Raw genomic sequence first — 12254 nt, forward strand, 5'->3', positions numbered from 1 at the left:
GTGGAATGATTCATGTGTTTGTGGACAAGCGCTGATTATAAAATATAATTGCGTCGCGCAAACCAACATTATTGTTTTTGAATTCCTTACAAATACAACCTTCGTATAATTCAACTCTTTGTAAAACTAGATAAACACACTAATCGGATCATTCCTCATATATTGATAATTTACAAAAAAACCAATATTAGTACCATTAAAGTTGTTATATTAAATATAATACAAAAGCACAAATGTTGCCAAGTAATTGACATTTACGAGCTTTCATTCATTTCAGCTAAAATTGACCTCATTATCCATTGAATCTAAATATGTTATCATACCTAATTGAACATCTTAATTACGAATGTGGAGGTTCATTATAAACTTATCTATATCGTTGAATACTTCCTTAAGAGCGTTGATAGTATTAAAGTGAAGACGCAAATTTGCGCCTCGGAATTATATTAATGTGAACCGAACATCAACAGAAAAATATAAAAATAAGGGATTCTCTTTTTAATTCTGTACGGCTAGTTGATTAGAATATTTGGCAAACATAAGACTGAACGGTATGGTTCAGGTTGATAAACCAAAGCTGTTCATAGCTATGATGTTCGATAGATTAAATCTTTACCAGTTTATTACAAGCTGTCAAAACAAACCTGGCGCTTGTTTCTTTTTTGGAACTATCTTCTTTCTAATGATTTCGTCATATACCTCTAATTTCAATGGTGCTACTTGTGGCTACGTTAAAAATGATAAAGGTACCGTTGGTCTTGCTGAAGTTGCCGTTAGATTGAACGTCTTAAAAGTTAATGAACAATATGATGCTGCTACTTTAAAATTCCCAGTGTTGGTTTTCAAGTATACTGATCGTGAAAACTTTACAAACATTCCAACTTTAGATGTGTTCAGAAAATATTATGAGTCTGATGATATTGAATTTGGAGATTATTTGATTAATTCAGATCATAAATTTAGATTGGATGTTGCTGAAGGTAAGACATTAAATGAAGATGAATTATACAACGACTACCTCATGCTCTATAACTCAACCTTGAAAGGAAAACCACATATGCGGGCTAGTTTCAACGTAACGAGATCAGGATTATATTGTGCTTATGTTGCTACTCCACCTCTACATGGTGCTAAGAAAACTATTAAGTTAGGTATTGGCTTCAAAAATTCATTTGGTAAATTTAGTTACTATGCCCAATTACTTTCATCTCAGTTGAAATATTTTTTTATTACTACAAGTCTTATTTTAACCTGCATCTGTTATGATCATCATCGTTTTACGAAACAAGGAGTCAGCGTTAATTTTGACTCGATTTCACGGATATTTGGTATGGTCATGTCCTACTTCGCTGCGAAGATAATATTCAACATAATTTCAGTCATCTGTCTCTATTCATCGAATGAATTTAGTGATTTTTCATTAAAAATGAATTATATTAGTAATGTTTCGTTGTTATTTATTACCTATGATAGTATTCTTAGAGCTGCCTTGGGATATGGTACTATCTCCGCAATAAATTTTGAGACATTTGTACCAGTCAATTTATCAGCTCTGGTACTTTTAAGCTTTTTTTTAAGCTTCATAGAAATGGTTTTGGTAGATCCATTCGACAATTCATCTTCATCTATATTGTACTCAAGTTGGTTCAAAGATATACTATTCATTTCAGCTCAGTTGTTACCAACTGTTTGGAAGGTTGTCATTGTTGCTTGTTTTAATCGTACAAAGAAAATTATGATACTCAAAGGACAAACTCGATATTTAAACCCACTCCAGCAATCCATACTTTTCGTAATAGTTTCACCTATCATTTGTGCTGGTATCACAAGCAAAATGTTCAACACTAATTTTAAAAAAGTATTGTTATTTCATCCATTGTATGATATCCCTGCCACTATCATGAAACTCAGAGTGGTTTATTTTGATGTCTTGAATACAAGTGTATCAGAAGTAGGAAAATTGGATCCAAATCTTAACTTGGCTAGTATTTGGAGTGAAGCTTTAAATATCTATGCTAATGTTATTTTCATTTATTTCACTTGGTTCAAGGATAATAAAGGATCATTATTTGTGATTGAAGATGTAGAAGCAAAATATGAACCATTAGATGTTAAGGAAAAGGAAAAAGAAGAGAATGAATGAGCGATGGCAATTTAAATTACTTGGGTTTTATGGGTGTTTTATTCTATTTAGATAATGTGTATTTGTACAATAATATAAAGGTTAGATATTAATATTTTAATTGAAGTAAGTCTTAGACCCAACTTGGTCTACTATAAATAATCAATTTGAAGATATGTATTTTTTGGTTAAGATGCTCAGGTGATTTCATATCATAAAGCAATATCTATCATAGGTATACTTCTGGTGAAATTGATACTCAATAGTCATACATACGTTTTCTTAATTCTTCCCAGAGAGAACTATCGTACCATTCCCACAAATTGACCCCACCGTAAAGTACCAAACCAGTGGTAGCAGAAGCGAAAAATGAAGCTACGATGTAGTTTCCAGCAGTTCCTATCAATGGCAATAACGCAGCTCCAATAGGTCCAAAGATGACACCGTATGTTAATGATGCAAACATCGTTATTCCTGAAATAGTGAAAATGATTTCCAAACTAGCACCCTTTTCGATATCTTTAATGAACGAAGAATAGTTCACGACATCATTCAGTAGTGGTTGCAGAATAACAGACGAACCACTGCTATCATGAATATTTCTACTATCTTTTCTGATCAGTAAAATCAATAAAACAAACAAAACTGTTAATACAAAAAGGATGTGCCCCCATATCATGAGCTTCATACACTTTTTATTTCTTTCATTTGACGAGTTAGATACTTTCTCTCTATTGTCATCATCATCTGTTTGGCTTAGCATTGGTATCATTACCAGGTCAGTTTCATCATTGCGGAGTCTTGACATGATAGTTGGAAATATTTGGATGAATCTCGTTTCTAGTCTATTCAGTCATATTTTTCAATGAATTGTTATTTTATATTTATAGAATTTTGAAGTTTAGAACTATAAATTATTTTTAGGTAATAATTGCAATTTTCTTCCGAAAAAAGGTAGCGCAAAGTAGGCGCTACTTTATATTAACAAAACTTAGATGGACTATATAGATAAAGATTTTAGCCTGTAGAAGGGTTGGATGAGAGGTTAACTTATTAGTTAGTCTTGAGGATCTAGGGGCATCCTTGTTAAGGTGAACCTACTAACCAAACTGGTTAAAACTAGCTAGCTGAAAAAAAATTCTCGGTAAGTGCCTTGCTAAATCGACAGGGTGCCACTTTCAGGGATATATATATATATATATATATATAAATTGCGTGAATAAGCAGTAGCAATTTTTTGAAAGAAAATTGATAATAAGATACAACTCTCAATTCAGTTTGATAAGAGATTCAAGATATGGTGGTCTTTAGCGCCCAAGAATTTGTTAACTTTTGCAACTGCCAAGATATCTCTTTTGACAGCGCAAATTTAATTATACTATTATTTACCCAGTTTACATGTCCCTACCTACCTAGCTTTTGAATACCACTTTTATCTTGTATTTCTTATTTAGTGAAACGAGAGTATGTGCCACCATTACCAAATTCGTAGTCAACCTCATGACCTCTTGCCATTGTTCATAGGTGCGCAAAACTACGCCTCGTAATTACAATTCTCCCTTTCATCAGAAAAAATTAAAAAAAAAACAATTCTGAGATATAAAAATAAGGGATATTGTATCTGTTTAATTGTGTACGGCTAGTCTATTGATCATACCTACCAAACACAAGACTAAACAGGATGGTCAAGTTTGATAGAGCAAAGTTCTACCAATTGGTGGCAAGCTTTGAATTCAAGGTTTTCGTCTGTATGTTCCTTGGAAGTATATTAGTTGATACGGTATCTGAGTATACTACTAGTTTCAATGGTGCTACTTGTGGTTATGTTAAAAATGATGAGGGTGCTGCTGGTCTTGCTGAAGTTGCTGTTAGATTGAACCTTTTAAAAGTCGGTGAACAGTATGATGCTTCTAGTTTAAAATTCCCTGTATTGCTTTTCAAGTACACTGATCGTGAAAACTTTACAAACATTCCAACTTTAGACGAATTCAGAAAATATTATACTACTGATGGTCCTAAATTTGGTAACAAATTAATTGATTCAGATAATAATAAGTTTAGATTGGATGTGGCAGAAGGTAAGTCATTAAATATAGATGATTTATACAATGACTATATCATGCTCTATGACTCAGGTTTAAAGTGGGAGCCTCATATGCGTGCTAGTTTCAATGTCAAGAGATCAGGATTATATTGTGCTTACATAGGTAGCCCTAATGTAGATGGTCCTGATAGAGCTATTATGTTAGGTATTGGCTTCAAAAATTCATTTGGTGATCTCAATTATTATGCTCATTTACTTTCTTCACAAATGAAATATTTTGTTGTTATCGGTAGTGTTATGGCATTTTATTTACATTATTATAGCCAAAGATTCATAAATCAAGGAGATAGTTGTTTCAGTTTTAGATCAATCTCACTGATTTCTTTATGCATTAAAAGATTATTTACTGGAATAGTGTTATTGAATATATTCTCCTTAATCAGTTTCAATATACCAAGTTCTGAGTTTATTAAGACAGTGTTATTAGGTACGGTTTTCAGTCTGAGCAAGATGTTGGAAATTAGTATTTATGCGACCATACTTAACTTTGCTTTGGGATACGGTATAATTACTGCTATAAATTCAAAGCTCCATATGAAAGAACCTTCAATAAAAAGATATTCGTTGTTAACGCAATTGGGTATGTTTTTAATCATTAAAGGTATGAGTAGTGCCAACTTTTTGAATGCATTCAACAATTCATATTCAGCTAGATTGTTCTCAAATAAGGTGATAGATTTATTTTTTGCTGTATTTCAATTGTTACCTGTGGTGTGGATAGGTCTCATTCTTTCTAATTTTAAAATTACAAATATGACTATGGTAAACACCAGAGATATTCAATATTTGAAACCATTCAATTTGTCCTTAATTTGCTTAAATGTATCTCCTGTTATTTCTGCTACTGTTACAAGCTTTTTGTTCAAAACTAGTTTTATGCAAGTATTGTTATTCAATCCTTTGTTTGATATCCCTGCAAGTATCACGAGTTTCAAAGTTGTATACTTTGATCTCATCAATACAAGTGTAACAGAAGTTGCTAAATTAGACCCAAATCTTAATTTAGCCAGTATTTGGAGTCAACAATTGACTATCTATGTTAACGTAATTTTCTTATTTTTCATGTGGATCAAGGATAATAAGGGATTATTATATGTCATTGAAGATGCAGAAGCAAAATATGAACCATTAGATAGTGATATAAAGGAAGCCGAACAGAAGGAAGCAGAAGAGGATGAATCAGAAGAGATTCATGCTTGAGTTATACCAATTTAGATAAGGATGGTCCCTTAGTTTTTATATGTAATTAATTATATTTAGGTAATGTGTATTTCTACCATAATATTAACAATGATAATTAGATGATTGTTAGGACTATTGTAGAATTTAGTTGCAAATGTGGATTGATCTCGGGAACTGCGATATTAGATATCTTCTTGAATACGTTGATCATAAATCATGCTTTAAGTATTCTTCTAATGAATATTGTGTTGTAGGCCAAGCTTTTGTAAACGTTTGCAGCTGCCAAGATATTCATTCTGACAGCGCAATTTTGCTTAATCCATAATTACAGAAACAAATAAAATCATCTTTAAGTAGCAGGTCTGTCTGTAGCTGCATAAGTTCTTACTATGTGTGTCCTACCTTGACTAGAGAGCCTCCGTTAACAGTTCATAAAGTTGTAACTAACATCAGTGCTGCGACCATTGTTCAAATGCGCAAATTTAAGCCTCGTAATTATTTTTAATGACAATTCACCAGAAGAATTAAAAAAAAACAATTCTGTGATATAAAGATAAAATTAAATAAGGGATATTGTATATGTTTAATTGTGTACGGCTAGTCTGTTGATAATAACTACCAAACACAAGACTAGATAGGATGGTCAAGTTTTATAGAGCAAAGTTCTACCAATTGGTGGCAAGCTTTGAATTCAAGGTTTTAGCCTGTCTCTTTCTTGGATATTTATTGATTAATGGTATTTCCATATATACCTCTAGTTTCAATGGTGCTACTTGTGCCTACGTTAAAAATGATGAAAGTGCTACTGGACTTGCTGAAATAGCTGTTAGATTGAATGTCTTAAATGTCAATGAAAATTATGATGCTACTACTTTAAAATTTCCAGTATTGCTTTTCAAGTATACCGATCGTGAAAACTTTACAAACATTCCTACCTTAGACGAATTTAGAAAATATTATAAGTCAGATGATATCGAATTTGGAGATGATTTGATTGATTCAGATCATAAGTTCAGATTGGATGTGGCGAAAGGTAAGACATTAAATGAAGAAGAGTTATACAATGATTATGTCATGCTCTATAACTCAAGCTTCAAAGGAGAGCCTCATATGCGTGCTAGTTTCAAAGTCAAGAGATCAGGATTATATTGTGCTTATATAGCCACTCCTGCCATTGATGGTCCTAAGAGAATTATTAAGTTGGGTATTGCATTCAAAAATTCCTTTGGTGATCTCAGCTATTATTCTCATTTACTTTCTTCTCAAATGAAATATTTTGTTGCTATCGGTAGTGTTCTTGCAGTATACTTTCAATTCTACACTCAAAGATTCAGAAATCAAAGAGACAGTGAGGCTGGATCTAAATTGATTCCTGTAACTATCATAAGATTAGTTACTATGAAGGTCTTTTTGGACATGTTTTCATTAATTTGTTTCTACGCATCAAATTATGAAAATATTTTTAATGCTCTATTTGATTTGGTTCTGCATTGGAATCTGATTTTGAATCTTTTAACATATTGTTTCATATATAGTATTGTTTCGGTATATGGTCCTCTTTGTGCAATAACTACCAAGTTCGATTTCAATGATCCAGTACCAAGAATATGGGGAATATTGCTGGCGCTTGGAGTTTTGTTAACTGAAGAATTTAGAGACACATTCAAAAATTCATATACTGCTAGACTATTCTCAGATAAGGAGACAGATTTATTATTCATTTCAAGTCAGTTGGTACCCATTGTGTGGAAAGTTTTCATTGTTGCAAGTTTTAGACGTACAAAGAAAGCTATGCTAATCAACAATGATACTCAATATTTGAAACCACTCAAACATTCATTAGCTTTCTTGATTATCTCTCCTATCATCTTCACTGCTCTTACTAGCTTTGTGTTCAAAACTAGTTTTATGCAAGTATTGTTATTCAATCCTTTGTATGATATTCCTGCGACTATTAAGAGTTTCAAAGTTGTATACTTTGATCTCGTCAACACAAGTGTAACAGAAGTTGCTAAATTAGACCCAAATCTTAATTTAGCCAGTATTTGGAGTAAGCAATTGACTATCTATGCTAATGCTATTTTTTTATTTTTCATGTGGATCAAGAATAATAAGGGATTACTGTATGTGGTTGAAGATTTTGAAGCAAAATATGAACCGTTAGATGGTGATGTGAATGAATCAGAAGAGGAGGAAGCAGAAGAGATTCATGCTTAAGTGATACGAATTTAGATAAGGATGGTCCTTAGTTTTTATATGTAATTATTATATTTAGGTAATGTATATTTCTCCCATAATGTTAACGGTGCTTATTAGATGTTTTTTAGTTATTGTTGTAGAATTTGATTGGAGATATGAGTCGATCTGGAGAACTACAAGGCTTCATAAATATTGTAGAGGCCAAGCTTTTTGTAAACGTTTGCAGCTGCCAAGATACTCATTCTGACAGCGCAATTTGATTTAAGATATAAATAACATTAATACCTATAATTATCTTTAAATATCAGATCTGTCTGTAGTTGCAAAAGTTCTTACTCGATGTGTACTACCTTGAATCTAAATAGCTTCTATTAACAACCAAATTAATAGAGCCGTACCCAACATCTAAACCGCTGTGTGTATGTGTGTGTGTGGGCGAGTGTATTGTTCAAATGCGCAAATTTACGCCTCGGAATTATGCTAATGTCATCCGTAATTTTAACAAAAAAATAAAAAGTTGATATAAATAGAAAAGGGATTTTGTATCCCTTAATTTTGTACCATTAGGCTACTATCAACTACCAAACGTTAGACCCTAAATACTATGGTTAAGTTTGATAGAGCAAAGCTCTACCAAGCTGTGACAAGCTTTCAATTCAAGTTTATTGTCTTTTATTGCCTTGGGATCTTTTTAATTTATCCTTCTTTTACTACCACTAATTTCAATGGTGCTACTTGTGCTTATGTTAAAAATGAAGAAGGTGCTGTTGGTCTTGCTGAAGTTGCTGTCAGATTGAACGTCTTAAAAGTCAATGAACAATATGATGCTTCTACTTTAAAATTCCCTGTATTGCTTTTCAAGTATACTGATCGTGAAAACTTTACAAATATTCCAACTTTAGATGATTTCAGAAAATATTATGAGTCAGAAGATATTGAATTTGGAGATGATTTGATTAATTCAGATCATAAGTTCAGATTGGATGTTGCTGAAGGTAAGACATTAAATGAAGCTGGGTTATACAATGACTATATCATGCTATATAACTCAAGCTTCAAAGGAGAGCCTCATATGCGTGCTGGTTTCAAAGTCAAGAGATCAGGATTGTATTGTGCTTATATTGCTACTCCAGCTATAGATGATCCTAGTAAAGGTCTCATGTTAGGTATTGCCTTCAACAATTCCTTTGGTGAACTCAGTTATTATGCACATTTACTTTCTTCTCAAATGAAATATTTTGTTGCTATCGGTAGTGTTCTTGCAGTATACTTTCAATTCTACACTCTAAGATTCAGAAATGAAGGAGACAGCTACTTTAGTTCTAAATCTATTTCACTGGTGTCTTTAAGTGTCACAAGATTATTTTCTTTGAAAGTCTTATTCGAAATACTTCCATTAATCGGTTTCAATACATCAAATCATGAGATTGTTTCCAGTATTTTTTTAGCTATTGGTATCATCTATAACGCGTTGTTCAATATTTACATCTATTCAGGTATACTCAACGTTGCTTTGGGATATGGTGTTATTACCGCGATAAACTTGAAGCATGTGCTCAAGGATCCTATGGTTCAAAAATATATAGCATTGATAGTGGTTACTATATTTGTAACCTTTCTGGGGGTGCTTAATTATGGTGGTCCAAATATTTTCAATAATTCATATTCAGCTAGATTGTTCTCAAACAAAATGACGGATTTATTATTCATTTCAGCTCAATTGTTACCAATTGTGTGGAAGGTTCTCATTCTTGCAAGTTTTAGACGTACAAAGAAAACTATGATCAACAATGATACTCAATATTTGAAACCATTCAAACATTCATTAGCTTTCTTGATTGTCTCTCCTATTATCTTCACTGCTCTTACTAGCTTTGTGTTCAATGCCAGTTTTATACAAGTATTGTTATTCAATCCTTTGTATGATATCCCTGCCACTATCATGAGATTCAGATTAGTGTACTTTGATGTCGTAAATACAGGCGTATCAGAAGTAACAAAATTTGATCCAAATCTTAACTTGGCCAGTATGTGGAGTCAATATTTGACTTTCTATGCTAATGCTATTTTCTTATTCGTTATGTGGGTCAAGAATAACAAGGGGTTATTGTATGTGGTTGAAGATGTTGAAGCAAAATATGAACCATTAGACGGTGATGTAAAGGAAGAGGAAGAGAATGAAGAGTGAGTATTTGATACCAATTTAGATAAGGATGGTCCCTTAGTTTTTATATGTAATTAATTATATTTAGGTAATGTTTATTTCTACCATAATATTAACAATGATAATTAGATGTTTTTTTAGTTATGTTGTCGACGTTGATTGGAGATATGGATCGATCTGGAGAACTACAGGACTCTTTAAATATTGTAGGCCAAGCATTTTGTCTTAGCATTTGCAGCTGCCAAGATATTCATTCTGACAGCGCAATTTTGCTTAATCCAAGATTACAGCAACAAAATATAATCATCTTTAACCAGTAGGTCTGTTCGTAGCTGCAAAAGTTCTTACTCGACGTGTCGTACCGTGACTAGAGAGCTTCCATTAACAGTTCCACCAACATCTATGTTGCGACTATTGTTCAAGGCGCAAAATTAAGCCTCGGAATTATATAAATTTTTATCCTCAACAAAAAATAATTATATAAAAATAAGGAGTTTTATCCCTTTAATTTTGTACCATTAGTGTATAACAATAACTGTTAAACATTAACCAAACAGTATGGTCAAGTTCGATAGATTAAAGGTTTACAATTTTGTGACAAGCTTTCGATTCAAGTTTACTGTCTATTTTTTACTTGTAGCGTCTTTGATTATCGGTTCTGTCGTTTATACTACAAGTTTCAATGGAGCTACTTGTGCTTATGTTAAAATTGAAGAAGGTGCTGCTAGTCTTGCTGAAGTTGCTGTTAGATTGAATGTCTTAGAAGTTAATGAAAATTATGATGCTACTACTTTAAAATTTCCAGTATTAATTTTCAAACATTCCGATCGTGAAAACTTTACAAATATTCCAACTTTAGATGATTTCAGAAAGTATTATGAGTCTGATGATATCGAGTTTGGAGATGATTTGATTGATTCAGATCATAAATTTAGATTGGATGTTGCTGAAGGTAAGACATTAAATGAAGATGAATTATACAACGACTACCTCATGCTCTATAACTCAACCTTGAAAGGAAAACCACATATGCGTGCTAGTTTCAAAGTCAAGAGATCAGGATTATATTGTGCTTATATAGCCACTCCTGCCATTGATGGTCCTAAGAGAGCTCTCTTGTTAGGAATTGCCTTCAAAAATTCATTTGGTGATCTCAGTTATTATGCTCATTTACTTTCTTCTCAAATGAAATATTTTTTTGGTATTGGTATTGTTATTGCAGTCTACTTTCAATTCTACACTCTAAGATTCAGAAATGAAAGAGACAGCTACTTCAGTTCTAAATCTATTTCACTGGTTTCTTTAAGTATTATAAGACTATTTACTTTGAAGGCGTTTTTGGATATATTTCAATTAATCGGTCTCAATACATCAAATCATGAGATTCTTTCCATTTCTTTGTTAAGTATTTTCGTCATGTATAACACGATATTGGAAATTTATATCTATTCGGGCGTACTTGATGTTGCTTTAGGTTATGGTACTATTGTTGCAATAAATAATAAGAGTCATTTCAACGAACCTATAGTAATGAAGTATACAGCATTGACACTGATTACTATATTTGTAACGTTGCTGGGGATGGTTAATTATGGTGGTCCAAATCTTTTTAGTAATTCATATTCAGCTAGATTTTTCTCAAACAAGACGATGGATTTATTATTTATTTCAGCTCAATTGTTACCAATTGTGTGGAAGGTTCTCATTCTTGCAAGTTTTAGACGTACAAAGAAAGCTATGTTAAACAATAATGATATTCAATATTTGAAACCACTCAAACATTCATTAGCTTTCTTGATTGTCTCTCCTATTATCTTCACTGCTCTTACAAGCTTTGTGTTCAATACTAGTTTTATTCAAGTATTGTTATTCAATCCTTTATATGATATCCCTGCCACTATCATGAGACTCAGAGTGGTATACTTTGATCTCGTAAATACAAGTGTATCAGAAGTAATAAGATTTGATCCAAATCTTAACTTGGCCAGTATGTGGAGTCAATATTTAACTTTCTATGCTAATGCTATTTTCTTATTCGTTATGTGGGTCAAGAATAACAAGGGGTTATTGTATGTGGTTGAAGATGTTGAAGCAAAATATGAACCATTAGACGGTGATGTAAAGGAAGAGGAAGAGAATGAAGAGTGAGTATTTGATACCAATTTAGATAAGGATGGTCCCTTAATCTTTACATGTAATTATTATATTTAGGTAATGTGTATTTCTACCATAAATATTAGCGGTGCTTATTAGATGTTTTTTAGTTGTAATGTAGAATGTAGCCATGTAATATGTAGGTTTCATCGATTTGATACAATTGCATTAGACTACGAGTAATGCCGTCCCAGTTTAATGTTATTTATTTATTAGAATGTTTATGTATATGTATGTAAATTAAATAATAACCAAAAAAAAAAGGTTTCATAATATAAAAGAAGTAAATTTGAAAAGGTACCGGGGCTTAAACCCTGAATGAACTTATC

General features: G+C 32.2%; 6 protein-coding genes across 6 annotated transcripts; 5 read left to right on the forward strand and 1 right to left on the reverse strand. All coding sequences in view use genetic code 12, as the record gives it.

Annotated features, from left to right (window-relative positions):
* The first annotated feature begins 184 nt into the window (after nucleotides 1–184).
* On the forward strand, nucleotides 185–2262 carry DFJ63DRAFT_170417 (uncharacterized protein). The gene has a single exon (XM_064903721.1). It carries the CDS (start codon nucleotides 554–556, stop codon nucleotides 2141–2143), a length of 1590 nt encoding a protein of 529 aa, XP_064762072.1. The 5' UTR covers nucleotides 185–553; the 3' UTR covers nucleotides 2144–2262.
* Nucleotides 2263–2381: 119 nt separating this feature from the next.
* On the reverse strand, nucleotides 2382–2930 carry DFJ63DRAFT_336032 (uncharacterized protein; the record flags this gene model as incomplete). Its single annotated transcript, XM_064908307.1, has 1 exon — nucleotides 2382–2930. The coding sequence occupies one exon, from the start codon at nucleotides 2928–2930 to the stop codon at nucleotides 2382–2384; it is 549 nt and encodes a 182-aa protein (XP_064762073.1).
* An 873-nt stretch (nucleotides 2931–3803) lies between these two features.
* DFJ63DRAFT_338640 (uncharacterized protein) lies at nucleotides 3804–5614 on the forward strand (the record flags this gene model as incomplete). The annotated part of the gene is made up of 1 exon (XM_064908687.1): nucleotides 3804–5614. One exon carries the CDS (start codon nucleotides 3804–3806, stop codon nucleotides 5424–5426), a length of 1623 nt encoding a protein of 540 aa, XP_064762074.1. The 3' UTR covers nucleotides 5427–5614.
* A 433-nt stretch (nucleotides 5615–6047) lies between these two features.
* On the forward strand, nucleotides 6048–7625 carry DFJ63DRAFT_313855 (uncharacterized protein; the record flags this gene model as incomplete). Its single annotated transcript, XM_064906247.1, has 1 exon — nucleotides 6048–7625. One exon carries the CDS (start codon nucleotides 6048–6050, stop codon nucleotides 7623–7625), a length of 1578 nt encoding a protein of 525 aa, XP_064762075.1.
* Nucleotides 7626–8211: 586 nt separating this feature from the next.
* Nucleotides 8212–9795, forward strand: DFJ63DRAFT_313856 (uncharacterized protein; the record flags this gene model as incomplete). The annotated part of the gene is made up of 1 exon (XM_064906248.1): nucleotides 8212–9795. One exon carries the CDS (start codon nucleotides 8212–8214, stop codon nucleotides 9793–9795), a length of 1584 nt encoding a protein of 527 aa, XP_064762076.1.
* A 534-nt stretch (nucleotides 9796–10329) lies between these two features.
* On the forward strand, nucleotides 10330–11919 carry DFJ63DRAFT_313857 (uncharacterized protein; the record flags this gene model as incomplete). Its single annotated transcript, XM_064906249.1, has 1 exon — nucleotides 10330–11919. The coding sequence occupies one exon, from the start codon at nucleotides 10330–10332 to the stop codon at nucleotides 11917–11919; it is 1590 nt and encodes a 529-aa protein (XP_064762077.1).
* Between the last annotated feature and the right edge of the window lie 335 nt (nucleotides 11920–12254).

Source organism: Scheffersomyces coipomensis, assembly GCF_036884675.1.
Source record: "Scheffersomyces coipomensis strain NRRL Y-17651 chromosome Unknown DFJ63scaffold_4, whole genome shotgun sequence".
In the NCBI taxonomy this organism is placed as follows: domain Eukaryota; kingdom Fungi; phylum Ascomycota; class Pichiomycetes; order Serinales; family Debaryomycetaceae; genus Scheffersomyces; species Scheffersomyces coipomensis.